We start from the raw sequence: 22,869 nt of genomic DNA on the forward strand, positions 1-22,869 counted from the left end.
TAACCTTATTTACAATGCAGTGACATTATATCCAACTTGGTAGAACACGATTCATATTCAATTCAGGCTGTTACCTGAATAGCAAAGCACGATAGCAACACCCACCCAGTCCACTACTGGTTACACAATATATATTCCACAGATTGAAGGAAATATAGACCATTGCTTCCATCATTAGAATTTCTCAAAGAAAGTATAGGAGGAACTAAGCACTAATAGGAGTAATAGTTTGGTTAATTAATTACATCACTTTGAACATGTCATAGAAAATGTCACATGATATACCAAAAGCAAATCCTAATGGTTTTCAAGAACATACACACACATAGATGGAATGGCAGAAGAACAACCCAAAAACCTGAAGGGCTGTGACATGTTATGTACGGCAAAAGAACTGAAAATCCTGAAGACATGGTATAAAAATATGACAAAACACCACCACATCAATGTCAAGCAAAAAGCAAAATTGTTTCTTAACAGTATATGATACTATATAAAATATCTATAATCAGATATAGTTAAAAGAAGTACTGGAGTATGCTACTGGACTACTGAAAATCCTACATTTCATTCAAATCGGGGCCAAACCCCCACAAAAATCTCATCTTTTCTGCTAAGTACTTCGATCTGGACGTCTCAGCCAGCGGGGATCTCCTTGCTCTGGACGCACTTCCTCGCCGGCCTCTTCTCATCCTTGCTGGCTTTCTCGGTGCCCCACTTGGTTTTAGCCTTGCCGACAGCGACGGGCTTGGACTTGGCCTCCCACTTTCACTTGAGATCGAAGCCGTCGTCGTTGGGGGAGGCGAGTTCCGCCTCCCACTTAAGCGTCTGGCCCCCACTGTGCACCTTCTCCTTGGTCATCCACTTCCAATTGCAGCCCCCGGGGAGGCGACAACTTAGGTGTACTTGCGGCAGGCCGGATGCGGCCCTCCGAGGAGCTGGCGGCCCAGGCAGAGAGGGCCCCGACCTAATCTTCTGGATAGACCGGTGTGCATACATGATTGTGCATGATAGAACTCTGTAAGCATGCACTTACAATTAAAGTACTTGTAACACAATCAGAATAAAGTGTGGTAGAGCAATGTATCAAAATAAGGAGGAAATGCAAACTGATTAAAGGCTAAAGATACAGAATGATTCAAGGCTAAAACTGATTGAAGGCTACAATAGGAATAAAATGTTGCAAAGAAATGAATCAAAATAAGAGCAATGAAGTTTAGATAGCAGGACCACTGACTGGCACAGTGCACTGGTGAGAATGTGAGATAAAGGATAATAGAAATGATATGATTATTTTAGATGAGGAAGTGCACAAATGAATGCTTGTTGTTTAGTTAAACACATGCATGGCAGTATCCTATATTTCTATTTAGCTTCAGCCCTTACTTTTCTCTATTTTCTCTTCAATCAATATAAACTTTAAGCCTGATAGCATATTCTACCATCCAATTGGCTTGTTCAGCTTGAATACTCCATATGCATTTGGGCCGGTTTTTCTATATACTGCTCGACTAAAACTATTGAACGATTCTGTTCATACATGTCCCTTTTTTGTTCATACATGTGTACTGCTCGACTAACAATATAAACGATTTTGCTAATACAGGTTTTCTTATCTCTTCATACAGGTTAAGAAAGAAAGTGACATGTGTGCCTAATTATATCCTTGATATTTATTTAGATCGCATGGGAGACCTATATTGGATGACAGAGAAGTATGCTACAGATAATTCAAGTAATTTTTATATCTTAGAAAATAAAGTGACATGCATTTTATAAAAGGCTTTGAACCGTAGTTTTTCCTCCTTTTCTCAAGTAGACACAAAAGTTGAAAATATAGGACCAAATATTGAATAAACACAGGACATACATGGTTCACAGAGTATGCAACTTTCCAGGCATTCCTTTAGTTGAGCCTCACTGCACCCTTGTTTTTACAAACATTCGAGGAGAGAATTTCTATTGGAAATCAATGCCCAGCAATGGTGGTACCAGTTAATGTAACTGTAGGTAGAGATTATTTTCTCCAACTAAATCACACAAACAACACCCTGTAGAACGGACTATATAATATCTAGAGCATTTGACAACACTCGTATGAGTTAATAAAATTCTGGAGCATTTGACAACACCTGAATGAGTAACAAAAATCTTCCTTCGCAGGAAAGGAAGGAACCTGTAACCTGTAGGTAGAGGTGCGAGCAGTAGCCCATGCTCCCAATGTCAATGCCAGGTACTGTATGCCTTTCTTTTCTTTCATATGAACTGAATTTCTGTTAAAACATTGGCAGTTCATATCAGTCTCCTACCTTGAAACAAAAAATTAAAATAGATGTCGAAGACATATTTCAGCAAGCGGTACTCCACCGTAATAATAATAGCATGCACTTGCTAGCAAAATATGAACAACTCTTATTGATTTGCATTCTTATAGTTCCCCTATTCAAGATTTAAATAAATAAATATGATGGAAAACAGTATTACATGACAGGAAATAACTACAGTTCTAATCCTGGAGAGGCAGAACCCAAATTCGCTCGGTCAAATCTGGGAAGATGGAGCTCACCGAGGGAGGTTATAGCCAAGGCAGTACTCAGTGCGCGCCGGGGTTGCGCCTGAATGCCGTCCAACCAGCGAGGAACCGCATCGGAGTTGCGCCTTGCACCGTCTCGCCGACGAGCACGAACGCATCAAACAACCAAGTGACTCTGTGCACGGAATACATGTCAAACAATATAAACAATCAGATATGCCATCACAACAGGCGAATAAACATCTAGTAAAAACAGAACAATGTAAGATCCACACTCACCTAAAATGAACCGGGGCATGCCTATATGTGCTCCATTCAAATGCTTAACGCTACACAGATCAGGATGGCAAGGAACAAATCAGGTAGAAATCAACTCACCCACATCACCAAACAAACAAAACACCAAAAGATGACGCATGACTACAAAACACCAAACCAATTGGCAAGAAGTAAAAAAAAGTCTTACGACAAGAGAAAAGTATTATGCATAACATTTCAAGGAAGAAACACGATAAATGGTTAAATGCACATTTCTATCTTAAATCCATCTTCCATTGGATAAGAAAAACTCATCTTCAAGATAGTAATGGTACTGAGCTAAAGAGATGGAAGCATGAAACGGATTGAAAACCAGGGAAATAGAAAATTTGATACATGCTTTCTCTCACAGCAATGCCCAGAATCATTAAACATTAGTAGAACTGTTGCATATGAAGTACTGCAGAAATAAGCACATAATATTGGGGAATTGCCCCTGTTTCTTTGCCACTACAAAACAGGAAGGACATAAGATATTTTGACAATGGCATATTAAAAACTTCTCTACATTATGGAGGAACAATCAGGCAAGCTAGACCAGTTGTGAAAATAGGAGAGACAAGCTATATGATAAAAGGAGCCAATAGTTTCTTGGCATACTTTAATATCCCAAGAGCTTCTTTATCATCATAACAACATAAGTTACTTAATCTTTTGATCTAATAGCTTTAGAAATAGTTGGAAGTGTGTTTCTTCTAAGGCGGTCAGCAAATTGGACCCTCACAAAAGAGCTAACATAGCAGAGATGAAAACTAATGAACTGAAGATAACCTCAATGAGGACCTATGAACCGCTCGATGGTCATGGAGGCAAACTATCATGTACAGATAATCGCCAAAGTTCGCCTTGAGTATAAGTAGGACATCCGTACCAACCTCAAGTCCTATTTTCAGGGGAAATTTCTTGCATCCATGCTTGTTCGTCATACTCAGTCCTAGTAAAGCTCTGCTCGCCAAACCGTAGTCCCACCGGTCATCCTTTGGTATTTTCTGGATGACCACAGATTACACATGAAAAAGAGTGAGTGTTATGATCCCAGATATAAAAATTGCACAAGAACAAAAAGGAGAACTGGAAAAAAATGCATCCCATAGAGCGACATAGATCGAAAAACAGTGCATGTAACTGAACCTAAGGTGAAAACCGGACCATGTTCATGAAACATTAAATAAAATCTAGTGAACGAAGAACTTAGTGTTCACTTCTGAAACTAAGCACGAACATTATGAATATACGTACAAAAAAAGAGGGGGAAATAATGACTACACAAGGACTGGAAAGGTTACAGGAGTAGAGATTATAATTATCTAAACATCAAATGTGAATGGTCAAGAAGAGTCAAACCAAAAATCACAAGGTAACATATAAATGAAGCAAATGAAAAGCATGAACTTTTTTCCATCAGGGGCAAGAGCTTGAAGCAAAGGACTCCGGCCAAATCCAGAAGAGAAGTAATGGAATAAATAAAGCAGCTCCGGAAAATAAATTGCTTCATGGCGTTCAGGAAAGAGATACAAACAATGGTTGAATTAAGTTGGGATATTGAGCAATATTGACAGACTTAGACAACAATCTTCTACCTCTAAGATAGACTGAAGAACTGAAGATAAAGAAAGAGCGAATGAAACTGAAACAAAATACACACTTCAAAATTCTTTCAGATGTTCTGCAGATGCCATTTATAAAATCTTGAGCGTCAATAAAATTGTAGCTTCTCAACTCCAAGGTCCACCATGAACCAAAACTGTGGGTGGGCAAAGCGAACTTAAAAGTAACCTGTGGCACGAACAACAGTTCAAAGAACAAAAAAAGGATGTATATCTTACATGTATTAAAATTTTGCCTTCAGACCTATGGAAGCGACACTGCCAAAAAGTCACAGCGAACAACAGTCCCAAAATAAGGATGGAATGTATATTCAAAAAATTGGGCTCAGATCTGTGGAGATGGCATTGCCCAAAAGGTAGGCCAAAAATGAAGCAGCTAATATCTTTTGCAGACAGCTGTTTACTAATTCTAGTTCTGTTGAAACATTCATACATAATTGTGTACTGCTTTAATTATGAAATGGAAGTGCACCAAAAAAAATAAACAGGGATAGGCCAATACATGGGCTCTTAATTCCATAGGAATTGCAAAATCCCAAAAAAATCAATAGAATTATCATTTTATAAGCGCACAAGAGTTGTCTATTGCTGATCACATGCTACACTGATGAAATATGCATATGGATATTATCCACCACTCACTGACTGGCAAACTGGCACACACAAAATACACATCCATGTGGTAATGGCCCAATGGGCGTCAAAAACATCACCGGTCCATACCTGCACACAAATTGATGAACAAAGCGTTTACCATAGTGAGAACATCTGCTATTGTTTTCAGTTATGTACAGAGCGTTTATCTCCCTGATGCTGGCCTTCCTTTCATGGGTGGACATTGTGGTGGTGCCGTCCACATAAACCTGCAGAAACAACGGAAGCAGAGGCTCAATATCTCTGCAATTAGTATGACACAAATTATGGAACGAAACCACAGACATGGGCACACAGACTGACAGATGGACAAGAGTATCCTGAGGAGGCCGATCGTGCCGGCGAGGCTGCAGTTGGTCCACTTCATGAGGAAGAGGAAGATGCGCATGGCGGGGCTGTAGGACATGCGCATCTGCAGGCACGCCCTGTCGTAGTCCCTCGAGCACTCGGACGGCCTGTGGCAGACCGCCAGAGATGAATTCACGACATGGTGAACAATACACGCTCCAAACCTGGACGAAATTGAGGAAAGGGGATTATTTAATTTTGGGCGGTGGACTGAGGGAGGGAGGGAGGGAGGGAGAGGACTCACAGGGTGTTCGCATGCTGGATGTCAACCTCGAGCACCTTGAGCGAGTCCCTGAACGCCACCACAATCTACCTCCTACTTCAGCGCCACCTGATGCCGCCGCCGCCGCCGAATTAAACCCGGCCGCTAGAGCAGAGCAGGGCCGAATTAGAATGAACCCCCGCCACGCGCGCGAGAACCCTCGACAGCGACAGCGACAGCGGCACTGAAAGGAGAGGCTCGCTCTCCGGCTCCCCGCTCCACTCTCTGATGAAATCATCCTGGTCAGGACATAGTAGAGTTGGAGGCTCAGGCCGAAGAGAGGGAGCGTGGCGGCTGCGGGAGAGAGATCCGAGGGAGAGAGAGAGAGTGCGAACCCTAGCCGGCCCCGACACGGAGGAGGAGAGGAGGAGGGAGGCGGTGCGTGAGGGCCAGCGGCGAGCCGTGCTCCTCTTGCTGAGCAGCGAGAGGGCGGGGAGGAGGGGAAGGAGCGACGACGAGTGGGCATGGTGGCGGCGCCAGGGGACGGGAGGTGGCGGCGGCGACGTGGAGAATGGGCTAGGGTTAGGGAAATGAGGAGCGGGGGGAAGTGAGGAGATGAGGAGAGGATGACGCTGTCGGCGCCCTATCAACCCCCTCTCCTGTGATGCAAAAAGACAAGAATACCCTCGGTGGGGCATGAGATTTACAGGCGGTGGCACCACACAACAGTGTTTTGTTCGATCCGACGGGCAGGATCGATGTAGACGAAGATCCGACGGCCAGGATCGCTCTGGGCAAAAATCCGACGGCCCCGATCAGCTTGGAAGGCTAATCCGACGGCTGAAAATCCAAACGCACGGGAGAGCTTCATTTTGGTCTGGACTCTAACAAGGGGATTGCATATGACTAGTAATGAAAATTGAGAAAACTCTAGTCAAGTAGATTCAGCCGTTGGATCTGCATCCAACGGCCGACGTAACCCCTCCACCGGCCTACACACACCCTCACACCTCCACCGCCCTACACAGAAGCTTCCCGAAGGAAAGCTAATGGCCGCGGCCGCCACCCCTTCGCCGGAGACGGCGCTCCTACCAGCGGTCGGACCCGGGTACGAGGACGAAGACGAGGAGGAGTGCCGCATCTGCCGCCTCCCCGCCGACGCGGACCGGCCCCTGCGCCGCCCCTGCGGCTGCCGCGGCAGCATGAGGTTCATGGATCGCCCGCCGCCGCAAACTCCCCCGCTGCGAGGTATCGTCTCTCCCCTCCCCACCCCCACCCCCTTCCCGGTAGGGTTTCCGTTTCATATTGTTGGTGTGGTAAGTGGTATACGCGCGCTTAATTCATTATCTCTCTTTTTCCAATCTCGTTTAGATTCATCCTGATTAGCCTAGATTTCAGTAGCAAAAATTACCACTAGATGCTGTGTTTATGTGATGCTGCATTGCCAATCTCCATGATTCCCCGATGAAAATATCCCTCTCTGCAATGTAGTAATACGTTCCTGTCATATTGTTGTTGTGGATTGTGGTAGTGCTGAATTCCTTTTCCAGTTTCCAGCTCCATTTCGATGTGATGCGACGCTGACGCGCACGGCCATTCTTTGTATCATCGCAGGTGTGCAGACGCCGCATCTCCATCCGGCCTCTCTACGCCGCGGACGCCCCCGAGAGGCTGCCCGTTCCCGAGCTCATGGCGGGTCTGCCCAGCAAGCTCATCGGGCTGCTGCTCCCCCTCTTCTTCGCCATCTGCGTTGTCTGGGAGTTTGTCGTTCCGCTGACCACCTGCTGGGCATGGCGCCTCGCACTCGCCACCGACTTTGCCCGAGCGCACCATCTGCTCTCCCTGCGCCTATCCGTGGCCTCATGGACCTGCATCCCTGCTTCAGTTGCGCTCTGCGTGGAGCTTGCACGCTTGGTTGCGCCATTTTCTGTAGCTCCATTTGCGCGCTGGGTTGCGCGCCTGGTAGCTCAGATTCAGAGTCAGGAGCCTGGGTTATATGAGGCATTGCAAGTCCTTTCGATATTTGCTGTTGAAGTTTCCTTGGTGGTATGATTATTGATTTCTCAACCAATATCCTATGTCCGCTACTTATATTTGTTTATTTGTTCTAAACTTCTGATGCTATGGGGATTCTGTGGTTGATTAGATTATTGTAGCTTCCAATACCGTAGTAAAGCATCTGTTAATGCAGTTCTGTCCTGAGAATTTAGCTAATCTTGCCAATGTCTTTGTCCTGATTGTGTATTTACAGTTGGTCACGGCATAATATGGCTCTAGTTAAAAGTGTACCATCTTGTGTAGCAGGTGTTAATAGTTGACATGGCCCTTGCTTGTATTCTTTGTTTTCTCCCATTCTCTCTGGGAAGGATAATCCTATGGCCAAGATCATGTCTCAATGTTGGCAATGTGGATGAAATCAATTGTTACACTTCAACAGCTTCTACCCTTCTAATTGGATATGGATTTATCTTTAAGGTGGGTGCAACTCTTGCTGGGTTGCATACGTTTTATCTCTACTTGAGGGGCAAGCGCCTTGTGATTGCAATTTTCTATAGAAGTCTGCATCCTATATTCTTCAGAGGGATCGTAAATTCAACCACTGTTGCAAATGTTTCTCTTAATATCCTAAACAATGTGATTGTGTTCCCATTGTTCTTCGGCTGGTCGCTTGGTATCTGCACTTCGAAATTGTTTGGTGCAACAATGTCTCAGAGGTTCAAATTCCTGGTTGCTTCATCTTTTGCTTCTGCTGCCCTTCATTGGCTTATGGGATTCTCCTTTTTGAATCTACGCCGCAGATTAGCCCGATTTCTTCACAAGGTATTTATTATACTTACATATGATCTCATCATGTCATTAGTGATGCAGAATAGAATTCATGTGTTTCTTTTAGTAGATATTGGGGCCAGGAGTGGCCACTCCCTTTCTCGACCGTAATGTTTCCGAACTATCATACACATTTTATCTGAAGTGGCTTGTTGATCTTCTTATCGACACTATCTTTATTGCTCTGGTCATTTCTGTTCCTATCAAAATTGTTGATCTATTGGCACCAACGGTGTTCCCTCTAGAAATCCCGTAAGTATTCAATTTGTGTTCTCTAGCTTATGTATTTGTGTTCACTCAAAATATTAATTTTACTATTTGTGAATCGTAGATACTTCGATCATCCTGCTAAGGGCACATCAGTTTGGCAAGGGCCACTAAACTTTACAGAGTCACTTTCTGGTGTTATTCATATGAGGTATCTCATTGGTAAAGTAGTTGTATACCTTGAGCCCCTAGTGGAGAGGGTAATGGGGTATTGGTTTGTTACTACTGGACAGCCTCTTGGGAACAATGTTGCGCCAAAAGACCAGTATGGTAGCAGCGATGATGCTAAGGACGACTGGTAAACCCTGACACTTCCGTTCATTCAGGAATTGCAGACTCTGCACTAATTTCAACCTTTTTAGCCTGACTGAATCTACATTCAACTAAAATTTGATCCATCTTTTTACTTGCATTTTGTTTCGCTGTTCACTGTTTGTTTGGGGTACTTCCGTTCTGGTGGATAGACAGTAGTTTTGGCATGTGCTATCTTTGCTCCTGTCTGTTGAAGGGGGCAGTCCATCTCTTTCACAGGGAATTATCATCTACTGTTGGATCTCTGCTCAGTGTCAAGCGACAATACCTTGGCATGCTGACATTTTGATGCCTGTGATAGTGCATCATTTTTTTATAATCTTATTAGTAAAAATTTTACCATATAGAAAACTTGCAATTTGGGTCTCTTCTCACTGCCAGTTTATTAAGCGATGACACCTTGGCATTCTGAAAATTTGGTGCTTATGATAGTCCATAGGTATAACATGGAGTGTGGTTCAAGTAGGCTATATGTTCCAGAAGTATAAGATTGCATATTTGGATCCTCAAACTTCTATTAGTGAATTAAGTGAGATACTGAGATCCAAGTAAGGTTTTTCTGTCTGACGTGGCTTTTGTAAGGGCGCTATGGATCATGTGAAAAGGGCTCTTTGAGAAGCAAATAATGCTTATATTTGTTGCATCATTGGTCTTCCAATTTTTCATTCTGAACTCTGAAAAGAAGCAATGTTTCATTTTCCCCTAATCTCTGTTTATTTGCTACACTTGTCTGTTCATTTATTGTTTTACCAATCAATCAATCAATCAAAGTTCTGTGCAAATCCGGAGCCATTGGCCGTGCAACTTTGTGCAGATATATACTTACCCTCTTGCACAATGCACCAGGAGACTTGCTGCTGTTCGAACAGTGTCGCGAGCGGTCCTAGCATGGTTGGCTGCTGTGATATTCAATTCTGCCGTGCTTTTGCTTCCAGTCTCAGTTGGGCGTGCATTGCTGTTTGCCATCCCTCGGCTGCTAGTAGCAGATGGACTGAAGTCCAACGGTGAGCGACAGTTCAGAGACGATCGTTGGACTTCCTTCTTGCAATGGAAGTAATTATTCTTATATTCTTGTCCGTGCTTACTCGTTCAAATCTCTCTTCTTGTAGATCTGTTTGCTGTTGCGATTGGACTCTGCATCATATCAACCATTATTGCTGCCTGTAGAGATTTATCCGCCCGCCTGATTTCGGGGGAGACATGCCTTCTAGCTTTGCAGAGGCACCTGCTTCTCTGCATATGGGTGAGGAATTCATAAGCTATTCATTTACACATTGTTCTATTTTTACACTAGGACTGAGTAACTTGACTGTGTCTCTGCTGCTGCTAGAGCGTCGTCGTTCCGCTCCTGACTGGTTTGCTGGTTGATCTATCACTGATATCGCCCTTCTTCGTCGGGCATGACGATGAATTCCCAGCCACAAGCTTTTTCCGCACTTGGCTACTGGGGAGGATCTTTAAGCAATTATGGATCAAGTGCTTGATGGACAAAAGGTGGAATACGAAACTTGACCGGGCGAAGGAGGATCTCTCCGCGGGACTCGGGCCGATGTGGTGGTTCTTTCAGGACGTGTGCGTACCCGTCGTTGCTACGCTGCTCGCTGCCCTGGGTGTCCCCTACGTGCTCGCCAGGGGCGTCTTCCCGGGGCTGGGCTACCCCGCCGCCGTGAACTCGACGGCCTACCGCTTTGCGTGGTCGGGCGGGCTCGGCGTCTGCGCGCTCCGCTGGCTCGCCAAGGGTCTCTGTGTCATGCTCCATGATTCTATCAAGGAGGATCGCTACGCCGTCGGCCGGAGGCTGGAAGACGTTGGTGATGGGAGCTGAATTCAGACCTTTTTCTAGAGTTCTGGCAGTTATTTTTGTTTTTAGTTCAGACAGGGACCAGAATAAGGGCAGAAACGTGAGCGAGTGCATAGGCCACGTTAATCCACAGGACGGTTTCGAATGAGAGGATGCACGATAGATAAATTTCAGGCGAAAGTTTGTAGATATTGGCGCATTTTGGGTTCGAACGAATTGCTTGCCTGTTTGACAGTTTTTTGAATGTCCCAAGCAAGGAATCCTTCAGATTATCGTTCTTGTACAGTTAAGACTAATCTAAAATCAATGATTTGTGCAGCCAGTAGTATAGACATGCACATCAACGTTCACTTTCAATACTCTTAACACAACTATACCGCTCCAAGACTGCTTTGTTTGAATAATGAATAACCAAATCCATAAGAAGAATCATGAATACATGATAAAAATGTAAGATCAAGCAACTCAGTTATAGACTACAGAGTTTTCTTAAGAATTTTAAGCCTCTGCCTTTGTTGTGAATTTGGCTTGCAGTCGGTGCTTGGAGCAAAGGATTTTATCCATTTAATGTTTTCTTTGTTGCTCATCACATCTCAGCAGCTACATTTAAAGAGTAATACTGTAATATACAGCTTTTCTCTTGCAACTTCATGATTCTGATCTCTGTGTTCTGCTCGCTTTCAAATATATGTTTTACAAGTTCAGATCCTCCTTTTTTTTTGTTTCACAGTTGCTGCACTACACCTGTGTTCTGCTGCATGCCAGGTTCCTAAGGCATAGTTTTGCCCACTCATCTTTCTACGGGTGCTTATTTGGTTAATTAATTATTTCTGGATTTCATTTCTGTAGTTTTTTGCTCGTCTGTCTGTTATCTCTTTATAAGGGGATACTTGGAAGAGCCTAGCCTTGCCTTTGGGTGGAGACAAACAAACAACACCACGCTCAGCCCCCTTAGCTCGAATGCCGAACTTGCCCGGCCTGGGGTTCCTTCTGATCATATCGCTCTTCTCGTATGTTGCTCTGACTTTGCTCGCAATCATGGAGACTTTATTTCTGTTAGCTCTACTAAGCTCATGCAAGTGCTAGGATATTTGTTTTCTGTTGAATAACACTGCATGCACGATTGATGTGACGTGCCCATGCAAGTAGTTAGGCGGGAAGTGCGCTGTGCACGTTCCCAGTTTCCTTTCTTTGATGTTTTTCCTTTTACCCTCTCGGACGTCGTATGCGCCGTGCGACGCGATCGTGGGATGGCGCGATCTCAGCGGATCACAGCGCGGCGTCGGGAGGGGTTGTTGGCTAAGGCTTTGTAATCGCATAAGGATGAGGAATACAGAACAACAGAAAAGCTGCGACAGTTAGCGCAGCGAAAAGACCCTCTCTCTCTCTCGTTCTCATCTCCGATCTAGCTAGTCCGGCAACGACAATTGGCATCAGAGCCGTGGTGTTCGATCCACTCTCCGGTGGCCGGCGGTGTCCGATCCGCGGCGTACCATGTCGGATAGCGAGGAGGAGAAGACGAGCAAGTCCGGGAACAAGTCGCCGACGAAGACGCCGACGTCCAAGGCGCCGATCGCGCGTCTCACCGGCAGCAGCAGCGGCGAACTCCGTGTGGTGGAGCGCGTCGTGCGCGAGGAGTCGGGGACGGCCATGATGCTCACCCGCACCAATTACCAGGAGTGGGCGCTTGTGATGCAGGTCAAGCTGCAAGTCGCCCGCGTCTGGACCGCGGTGGTCGAAGACGGCGCCGACGAGAATGACGATCGACGCGCGCTACAGATCATCCTCACTGGCGTCCCGCCAGAGTTGATGCGCGTTTTGGCCGCGAAGGACTCGGCAAAGAAGGCGTGGGAGACAATCAAGACGCTCCGCATGGGGAGCGAGCGGGCTCGCGAGGCCAAGGCGCAGGTGCGTCGCCGCGAGTTTGAAGATCTGCGTTTCAAAGACGGCGAGACCGTCGAGGATTTCGGTCTGTGCCTCGCCGGTCTTGTCTCTGACCTGGAGCTCTATGGCGACCCCGTGACGGAGTACAAGGCTGTACAGACATTCCTCCGCGTGGTGCCGCGGAAATATCGTCAGATGGCGATGGCAATTGAGAGCCTCGTCGATCTGAAGACGATGACCATCGAGGAGCTCGTCGAGCGGTTCTCGGCTTGTGAGGACCATTACAGCCTCGACGAAGCGGGACAGTCCGGCGGCCGGCTTCTTTTAACCCGTGAGGAGTGGCTCGCCCGTGAACGGCAGAGCTGTGGCGGAGGCCCGTCTTCAGGTGGCAGCGGCGGCGGAGGAAAGGGCAAATCGCCGTCCAAACCCAAGACACAGGGGGGCAGCAAGCCATCGCCGAGCGGTGGCGGCGCAAGCGGGTCTGGCAGCGGATCGGGAGGCAAGAAAAAGGGCAAGTGTTATTACTGTAACAGGCCAGGTCATTGGAAAAAGGACTGCCGAACTCGGATAAGGGAAGAAGAACAGCAGGGCAAGCAGGAGCAAGCCAATCTTGCCCGAGAAGGAGGTGATCATGACGAAGGACTCCTCATGGCCGTGGTCACCGGGCCGGTCACCACGCAGATCGCCGTGCCACAAGCAGTCTTTCTGAATGAAGAGAAGGTTATCCCAGTTCCATCCCCTGACGGAGTCTGGTTTTTTGACACTGGTGCGAGCAGCCATATGACTGGTGGAAGGGACATGTTTGCGGCCCTGGATGAAAGTGTACATGGCACGGTCAGATTTGGGGACGGCTCTAGTGTGGCCATCTGTGGGCGTGGATCGGTAGTATTCTGCAGCAAAAGCGGTGATCAACGTGTGCTAACAGATGTGTACTTCATTCCCAGCCTTAAGAGCAACATCATCTCGGTCGGGCAGTTGGATGAGGCAGGCTGCACCATTGGGATCGAGAAGGGTGTCATGACAGTGCAAGATCCAGGAAAGCACCTCCTAGCCCGCATAAGGAGGACAGAGAGCAGGCTGTACACGGGAGTACTTTCTATAGCTGCACCAACCTGTCTGCTTATGCGTTCTGAAGAAGAAACCTGGCGATGGCACGCCAGAATGGGCCACCTGCACTTCCGTGCCTTGAGAGCCATGTCAACCAAGCAGATGGTTCGAGGGATGCCACACATAGACCATGTCCAGGAGTACTGCGATGGTTGTGCGCTCGGAAAGCAACACAGAGCCCCTTTTCCACAGGCTACAGCATACCGCGCCGAGAAAGGCCTTGACTTGGTACATACGGATCTCTGCGGGCCGATCACGCCTACCACACCCGGATGAAACAAGTATTTCCTACTGATAGTAGACGACTACAGCCGGTACATGTGGTTGGAGCTGCTCAAGTCCAAGGATGAGGCTTTCAGTCGGTTCAAGAAGGTGCAGATTTTTGCAGAAGCAGAAGGGAGGTGCAAACTGCGTGCTTTCAGATCGGACCGCGGCGGGGAATTTAACTCCACTGAGTTCAGAGAATATTGTGAGAACCTTGGAGTGAAGCACTACACGACCGCACCATACTCCCCCCAACAGAATGGCGTGGTGGAGCGCCGGAATCAGACAGTGGTGGAAATGGCGAGGTGTCTCCTGAAGAGCATGGGAGTTCCAGCATATTTCTGGGCGGAGGCAGTGAAAACTGCTGTCTACCTGTTGAACAGAGCCCCTTCCAGGAGCCTGGATGGAGTCACTCCTTATGAGGCTTGGCATGGGCGCAAGCCGAGCGTGCAACATCTGCGTACTTTCGGTTGCACTGCACATGTGAAGAAGACAGGTCCAGGTATCACCAAGCTATCAGACCGCTCCACCCCGATGATTTTTGTTGGTTATGAGGAGGGATCCAAGGCATATAGAGTGTATGATCCAGTGACAAAGAAAGTTCAGATAACACGTGATGTGATCTTTGAAGAGAGCAGGATGTGGTCGTGGCCTCACTCGACGGCAAGCAGATCAGCATCAAGCTCAGACTCAACCGTGCCCTCGACCTTCACCGTGGTCTACACCACGGACCGCGGCGTGCGCGAGGTGGACACGGGGGGGAGCACCCTGCAAGCTTCACCGAGGCGAGAAGAGACGCCTGCTACGCCACCACTGGGTACGCCCCCTTCTGAATCTACCACACCAGGATCATACTCATCATCACCTGGGATTGATGGAGCAATGCGCTGGGCCACGCCTCTCCCTGGTGACGAGGAGCGACGGGACACTGATTTTGGACCGCTCCGCTACCGCCTTCTCTCTGATGTTCTCGAAGAAACGGAGGGAGAAGCAGTGCGCGAACAGATGGAACGATGCCTTCTCAGCGCTGAAGAACCAAGAACCATTGATGCATCTCTGGATGATTTGGCGTGGAAGGCAGCTATGGATGAGGAGATGAAGTGCATCAGTGACAACAAGACTTGGGAGATCGCCACTCTCCCACCAGGTCACAAAGCCATTGGGCTAAAGTGGGTCTTCAAGGTTAAAAGAGATCCACTCGGCAACATTGTCAGGCATAAAGCTCGCTTAGTTGCAAAGGGGTATGCACAAAGGGAAGGAATTGATTTCGAAGAAGTGTTCGCACCCGTGGCGCGCATGGAAACAGTTCGGCTCCTCCTGGCTCTCGCTGCTCACTCTCGCTGGGAAGTACACCATATGGACGTGAAATCCGCATTCCTCAACGGAGATCTCGCAGAAGAGGTGTATGTGTTGGAGCACGTTGCAGAAAATTAAAATTTTTCCTACGGTTTCACCAAGATCCATCTATGAGTTCATCTAAGCAACGAGTCTAGGGAGAGAGTTTGCATCTACATACCACTTGTAGATCGCGTGCGGAAGCTTGCAAGGTGATGATGTAGTCGTACTCGACGTGATTCAAATCACCGATGACCTGCGCCGAACGGACGGCACCTCCGCGTTCAACACACGTACGGAAACAGCCACGTCTCCTCCTTCTTGATCCAGCAAGGAAGGGAGGAGAGGTTGAGGGAGATGGCACCAGCAGCAGCACGACGGTGTGGTGTTGGTGGAGCTGCAGTACTCCGGTAGAGCTTCGCTAAGCACTACGGAGGTGTATGAGGTGTTGGGGAGGGAGAAGGAGGCAACCAAAGGCCAGGGCACAAGGTATGAAGTCCCTCCTCTCCCCCCACTATATATAGGGGTGCCAAGGGGGGGTGGCCGGCCCTAGGAGATCAAATCTCCTAGGGGGTGCGGCGGCCAAGGGGGGATTCCCTCCCCCCCAAGGCACCTAGGAGGTGCCTTCCACTAGTAGGATTCCTCCCCCTTGGAAACCCTAGGCGCATGGGCCTTGTGGGGCTGGTGCCCTTGGCCCATGCAGGCCAAGGCGCACCCCCTACAGCCCATGTGGCCCCCGGGGATGGGTGGCCCCACCCGGTGGGCCCCCGGGACCCCTCCGGTGGTCCCGGTACAATACCGATAACCCCGAAACTTGTCCCGATGCCCGAAACAGGACTTCCCATATATAAATCTTTACCTCCGGACCATTCCGGAACTCCTCGTGACGTCCGGGATCTCATCCGGGACTCCGAACAACATTCGGGTTACTGCATATACATATCCCTACAACCCTAGCGTGACTGAACCTTAAGTGTGTAGACCCTACGGGTTCGGGAGACATGTAGACATGACCGAGACTCTCTTAGTCAATAACCATCAGCGGGATCTGGATACCCATGATGGCTCCCACATGCTCCTCGATGTTGTCATCGGATGAACCACTATGTCGAGGATTCGATCAAACCCTGTATACAATTCCCTTTGCCAATCGGTACGTTACTTGCCCGAGACTTGATCGTCGGTATCCCAATACCTTGTTCAGTCTCGTTACCGGCAAGTCACTTTACTCGTACCGTAATGCATGATCCCGTGTCCAACACCTTGGTCACTTTGAGCTCATTATGATGATGCATTACCGAGTGGGCCCAGAGATACCTCTCCGTCATACGGAGTGACAAATCCCAGTCTCGATCCGTGTCAACCCAACAGCTACTTTCGGAGATACCTGTAATGCACCTTTATAGTCACCCAGTTACGTTGTGACGTTTGGCACACCCAAGGCATTCTTACGGTATCCGGGAGTTACACGATCTCATGGTCGAAGGAAGATATACTTGACACTTGCAAAGCTCTAGCAAAACGAACTACACGATCTTTTTATGCTATGCTTAGGATTGGGTCTTGTCCCTCACATCATTCTCCTAATGATGTGATCCCGTTATCAATGACATCCAATGTCCATAGTCAGGAAACCATGACTATCTGTTGATCACAACGGGCTGGTCAACTAGAGGCTTACCAGGGACATAGTGTGGTCTAAGTATTCACACGTGTATTACGATTTCCGGATAATACAGTTATAGCATGAATACAAGACAATTTATCATGAACAATGAAATATAATAATACTTTTATTATTGCCTCTAGGGCATATTTCCAACAGTCTCCCACTTGCACTAGAGTCACTAATCTAGTTACATTGTGATGAATCGAACACCCATAGAGTTCTGGTGTTGATCATGTTTTGCACGCGAGAGAGGTTTAGTCAGCGGATCTGCGACATTCAGATCCGTGTGTACTTTGCAAATCTCTATGTCTCCATCTTGAACATTTTCACGGATGGAGTTGAAACGACGCTTGATGTGCCTGGTCTTCTTGTGAAACCTGGGCTCCTTTGCGAGGGCAATAGCTCCAGTGTTGTCACAGAAGAGTTTGATCGGCCCCGACGCATTGGGTATGACTCCTAGGTCGGTGATGAACTCCTTCACCCATATCGCTTCATGTGCTGCCTCCGAGGCTGCCATGTATTCCGCTTCACACGTAGATCCCGCCACGACGCTCTGCTTGCAGCTGCACCAGCTTATTGCTCCACCATTCAACATATACACGTATCCGGTTTGTGACTTAGAGTCATCCGGATCTGAGTCAAAGCTAGCGTCGACGTAACCCTTTACGACGAGCTCTTCGTCTCCTCCATAAACGAGAAACATGTCCTTTGTCCTTTTCAGGTACTTCAGGATATTCTTGACCGCTGTCCAGTGTTCCTTGCCGGGATTACTTTGGTATCTTGCTACCAAACTTACGGCAAGGTTTACATCGGGTCTGGTACACAGCATGGCATACATAATAGATCCTATGGCTGAAGCATAGGGGATGACACTTATCTCTTCTTTATCTTTTGCCGTGGTCGGTGACTGAGCTGAGCTCAGTCTCATACCTTGTAACATAGGCAAGAACCCCTTCTTGGACTGATCCATTCTGAATCTCTTCAAAATCTTATCAAGGTATGTACTTTGTGAAAGACCTATGAGGCGTCTCGATCTATCTCTATAGATCTTGATGCCTAATATATAAGCAGCTTCTCCAAGGTCCTTCATTGAAAAACACTTATTCAAGTAGGCCTTAATGCTGTCCAGAAATTCTATATTATTTCCCATCAGGAGTATGTCATCTACATATAATATGAGAAATGCTACAGAGCTCCCACTCACTTTCTTGTAAACGCAGGCTTCTCCATAAGTCTGCATAAACCCAAACGCTTTGATCATTTCATCAAAGCGAATGTTCCAACTCCGAGATGCTTGCACCAGTCCATAAATGGATCGCTGGAGCTTGCATACTTTGTTAGCGTTCTGAGGATCGACAAAACCTTCCGGCTGCATCATATACAGTTCTTCCTTAAGATGCCCGTTAAGGAATGCTGTTTTGACGTCCATCTGCCATATCTCATAATCATAGTATGCGGCAATTGCTAACATGATTCGGACGGACTTTAGCTTCGCTACGGGAGAGAATGTCTCGTCGTAGTCAATCCCTTGAACCTGTCGATAACCCTTAGCGACAAGTCGAGCTTTATAGATGGTAACATTACCATCCGCGTCCGTCTTCTTCTTAAAGATCCATTTGTTTTCTATCGCTCGCCGATCATCGGGCAAGTCTGTCAAAGTCCATACTTTGTTTTCATACATGGATTCTATCTCGGATTTCATGGCTTCAAGCCATTTGTTGGAATCCGGGCCCGTCATTGCTTCTTCATAGTTCGAAGGTTCATTGTTGTCTAACAACATGATTTCCAGGACAGGGTTGCCGTACCACTCTGGTGCGGAACGTGTCCTTGTGGACCTACGAAGTTCAGCAGTAACTTGATCCGAAGTACCTTGATCATCATCATGGTTTTCCTCTTCAATTGGTGTGGGCATCACAGGAATGGTTTCCTGTGCTGCGTCACTATCCCGCTCAAGAGGTAGTACTTCATCGAGTTCTACTTTCCTCCCACTTACTTCTTTCGAGAGAAACTCTTTTTCCAGAAAGCACCCGTTCTTGGCAACAAAGATCTTGCCTTCGGATCTTAAGTAGAAGGTATACCCTATAGTTTCCTTAGGGTATCCTATGAATACGCATTTTTCCGACTTGGGTTCGAGCTTTTCAGGTTGAAGTTTCTTGACATAAGCTTCGCATCCCCAAACTTTTAGAAACGACAGCTTAGGTTTCTTTCCAAACCATAATTCATACGGTGTCGTCTCAACGGATTTAGACGGTGCCCTATTTAAAGTGAATGTAGCTATCTCTAGAGCGTATCCCCAAAATGATAGCGGTAAATCGGTAAGAGACATCATAGACCGCACCATATCCAATAGAGTGCGATTATGACGTTCGGACACACCGTTTCGCTGAGGTGTTCCAGGCGGCGTGAGCTGTGAAACGATTCCACATTTCTTTAAGTGTGTACCAAATTCGTGACTTAAGTATTCTCCTCCACGATCTGATCGTAAGAATTTTATCTTTCGGTCACGTTGATTCTCCACCTCATTCTGAAATTCCTTGAACTTTTCAAAGGTCTCAGACTTGTGTTTCATTAAGTAGACATACCCATATCTACTCAAGTCATCTGTGAGAGTGAGAACATAACGATATCCTCCGCGAGCCTCAACGCTCATTGGACCGCACACATCAGTATGTATGATTTCCAACAAGTTGGTTGCTCGCTCCATTGTTCCGGAGAACGGAGTCTTGGTCATTTTGCCCAAGAGGCATGGTTCGCACGTGTCAAACAATTCATAATCAAGAGACTCTAAAAGTCCATCTGCATGGAGCTTCTTCATGCGCTTGACACCAATGTGACCAAGGCGGCAGTGCCACAAGTATGTGGGACTATCGTTATCAACTTTAAATCTTTTGGCATCTACACTATGAACATGTGTAATATTACGCTCGAGATTCATTAAGAATAAACCATTGACCATCGGAGCATGACCATAAAACATATCTCTCATATAAATCGAACAACCATTATTCTCAGACTTAAATGAGTAGCCATCTCGTATTAAACGAGATCCAGATACAATGTTCATGCTCAAACTTGGCACTAAATAACAATTATTGAGGTTCAAAACTAATCCCGTAGGTAAATGTAGAGGCAGCGTGCCGACGGCGATCACATCGACTTTGGAACCATTCCCGACGCGCATCGTCACCTCGTCCTTTGCCAGTCTCCGTTTATTCCGCAGCTCCTGCTGTGAGTTACAAATATGAGCAACGGCACCGGTATCAAATACCCAGGAGTTACTACGATTACTGGTAAGGTACACATCAATCACATGTATATCAAATATACCTTTGGTGTTTCCGGCCTTCTTATCCGCTAAGTATTTGGGGCAGTTCCGCTTCCAGTGACCCTTCCCCTTGCAATAAAAGCACTCAGTCTCAGGCTTGGGTCCTTTCTTTGACTTCTTCCCGGTAACTGGCTTACCAGGCGCGGCAACATCTTTGCCGTCCTTCTTGAAGTTCTTCTTACCCTTGCCCTTCTTGAACTTAGTGGTCTTATTGACCATCAACACTTGATGTTCTTTCTTGATTTCAGCCTCTGCTGACTTCAGCATCGAGAACAATTCAGGAATGGTCTTTTCCATTCCTTGCATGTTGTAGTTCATCACGAAAGCTCTTGTAGCTTGGTGGAAGCGACTGGAGGATTCTGTCAATGACCGCCTCATCTGGGAGGTTAATGTTGAGCTGGGTCATACGGTTGTGCAACCCAGACATCTTCAGGATGTGCTCACTGACAGAACTGTTTTCCTCCATCTTACAACTGTAGAACTTGTCGGAGACATCATATCTCTCGACCCGGACATGAGCTTGAAAAACTAGTTTCAGCTCTTCGAACATCTCATATGCTCCGTGATGCTCAAAACGCTTTTGGAGCCCCGGTTCTAAGCTGTAAAGCATGCCGCACTGAACGAGGGAGTAATCATCAGCGCGAGTTTGCCAAGCATTCATAATGTCTTGGTTCTCTGGGACGGGAGCGTCACCTAGCGGTCCTTCTAGGACATATTGTTTCCTGGCAGCTATGAGGATGATCCTCAGGTTCCGGACCCAGTCCGTATAGTTGCTGCCATCATCTTTCAGCTTGGTTTTCTCTAGGAACGCGTTGAAGTTCATGTTGACATTAGCGTTGGCCATTGATCTACAAGACATATTTGCAAAGGTTTTAGACTAAGTTCATGATAATAAAGTTCTAATCAAATTATGAACTCCCACTTAGATTAGACATCCCTTTAGTCATCTAAGTGTTACACGATCCGAGTCGACTAGCCCGTGTCCGATCATCACGTGAGACGGACTAGTCATCGTCGGTGAACATTTTCATGTTGATCGTATCTTCCATACGACTCGTGTTCGACCTTTCGGTCTCCGTGTTCCGAGGCCATGTCTGTACATGCTAGGCTCGTCAAGTTAACCCTAAGTGTTTTCGCTGTGTAAAACTGTCTTACACCCGTTGTATGTGAACGTAAGAATCCATCACACCCGATCATCACGTGGTGCTTAGAAACGACGAACTGTAGCAACGGTGCACAGTTAGGGGAGAACACTTCTTGAAATTTTATAAGGGATCATCTTATTTACTACCGTCGTCCTAAGTAAACAAGATGCATAATACATAATAAACATCACATGCAATTATATAGTTGTGACATGATATGGCCAATATCATATAGCTCCATTGATCTTCATCTTCGGGGCTCCATGATCATCTTGTCACCGGCTTGACACCATGATCTCCATCATCATGATCTCCATCATCGTGTCTTCATGAAGTTGTCACGCCAACGACTACTTCTACTTCTATGACTAACGTTTAGCAATAAAGTAAAGTAGTTTACATGACGTTATTCAATGACACGCAGGTCATACAAAAAATAATGACAACTCCTATGGCTCCTGCCGGTTGTCATACTCATCGACATGCAAGTCGTGAATCCTATTACAAAGAACATGATCTCATACATCACAATTCATCATTCATCACAACTTCTGGCCATATCACATCACATGATCAATCGCTGCAAAAACAAGTTAGACGTCCTCTAATTGTTGTTGCATCTTTTACGTGGCTGCAATTGGGTTCTAGCAAGAACGTTTTCTTACCTACGAATCACCACAACGTGATTTTGTCAACTTCTATTTACCCTTCATAAGGGCCCTGTTCATCGATTCCGCTCCAACTAAGGTGGGAGAGACAGACACCCGCCAGCCACCTTATGCAACTAGTGCATGTCAGTCGGTGGAACCGGTCTCACGTAAGCGTACGTGTAAGGTTGGTCCGGGCCGCTTCATCCCACAATACCGTTGAAGCAAGAAAAGACTAGTAGAGGCAAGTAAGATGACAAAATCCACGCCCACAACAAAGTTGTGTTCTACTCGTGCAAAGAGAACTACGCATAGACCTAGCTCATGATGCCACTGTTGGGAACGTTGCAGAAAATTAAAATTTTTCCTACGGTTTCACCAAGATCCATCTATGAGTTCATCTAAGCAACGAGTCTAGGGAGAGAGTTTGCATCTACATACCACTTGTAGATCGCGTGCGGAAGCTTGCAAGGTGATGATGTAGTCGTACTCGACGTGATTCCAAATCACCGATGACCTGCGCCGAACGGACGGCACCTCCGCGTTCAACACACGTACGGAAACAGCCACGTCTCCTCCTTCTTGATCCAGCAAGGAAGGGAGGAGAGGTTGAGGGAGATGGCAC

General features: G+C 46.7%; 2 protein-coding genes across 6 annotated transcripts; one reads left to right on the plus strand and one right to left on the minus strand.

The window, feature by feature from the left end:
- Positions 1–258: 258 nt before the first annotated feature.
- LOC123149169 (uncharacterized) lies at positions 259–6,249 on the minus strand. 4 transcript variants are annotated; one of them, XR_006474449.1, is made up of 8 exons: positions 5,705–6,249; positions 5,416–5,624; positions 5,182–5,321; positions 3,727–3,840; positions 2,813–2,862; positions 2,567–2,708; positions 2,184–2,273; positions 259–1,018 (listed from the first exon to the last, which is right to left on the minus strand). XR_006474449.1 is itself a non-coding variant. In XM_044568732.1 (5 exons), the coding sequence occupies exons 2-5, from the start codon at positions 2,829–2,831 to the stop codon at positions 769–771; spliced, it is 552 nt and encodes a 183-aa protein (XP_044424667.1). In that variant the 5' UTR covers positions 2,832–2,862; positions 3,727–5,135; the 3' UTR covers positions 259–768. The 4 variants fall into 4 exon arrangements, 1 of the variants encoding a protein (XP_044424667.1); XR_006474452.1 differs by having other exon boundaries at positions 2,177–2,273; XR_006474448.1 differs by having other exon boundaries at positions 2,133–2,273.
- A 453-nt stretch (positions 6,250–6,702) lies between these two features.
- On the plus strand, positions 6,703–11,111 carry LOC123100861 (probable E3 ubiquitin ligase SUD1). 2 transcript variants are annotated; one of them, XM_044522705.1, is made up of 8 exons: positions 6,703–6,910; positions 7,277–7,708; positions 7,964–8,482; positions 8,559–8,740; positions 8,820–9,053; positions 9,914–10,071; positions 10,177–10,310; positions 10,398–11,111. In XM_044522705.1, the coding sequence occupies exons 2-8, from the start codon at positions 7,352–7,354 to the stop codon at positions 10,890–10,892; spliced, it is 2,079 nt and encodes a 692-aa protein (XP_044378640.1). In that variant the 5' UTR covers positions 6,703–6,910; positions 7,277–7,351; the 3' UTR covers positions 10,893–11,111. The 2 variants fall into 2 exon arrangements, with proteins under 2 accessions (XP_044378640.1, XP_044378641.1); XM_044522706.1 differs by having other exon boundaries at positions 7,967–8,482.
- Positions 11,112–22,869: the final 11,758 nt, after the last annotated feature.

Source organism: Triticum aestivum, chromosome 1B (genome assembly GCF_018294505.1).
Source record: "Triticum aestivum cultivar Chinese Spring chromosome 1B, IWGSC CS RefSeq v2.1, whole genome shotgun sequence".
NCBI lineage: Eukaryota > Viridiplantae > Streptophyta > Magnoliopsida > Poales > Poaceae > Triticum > Triticum aestivum.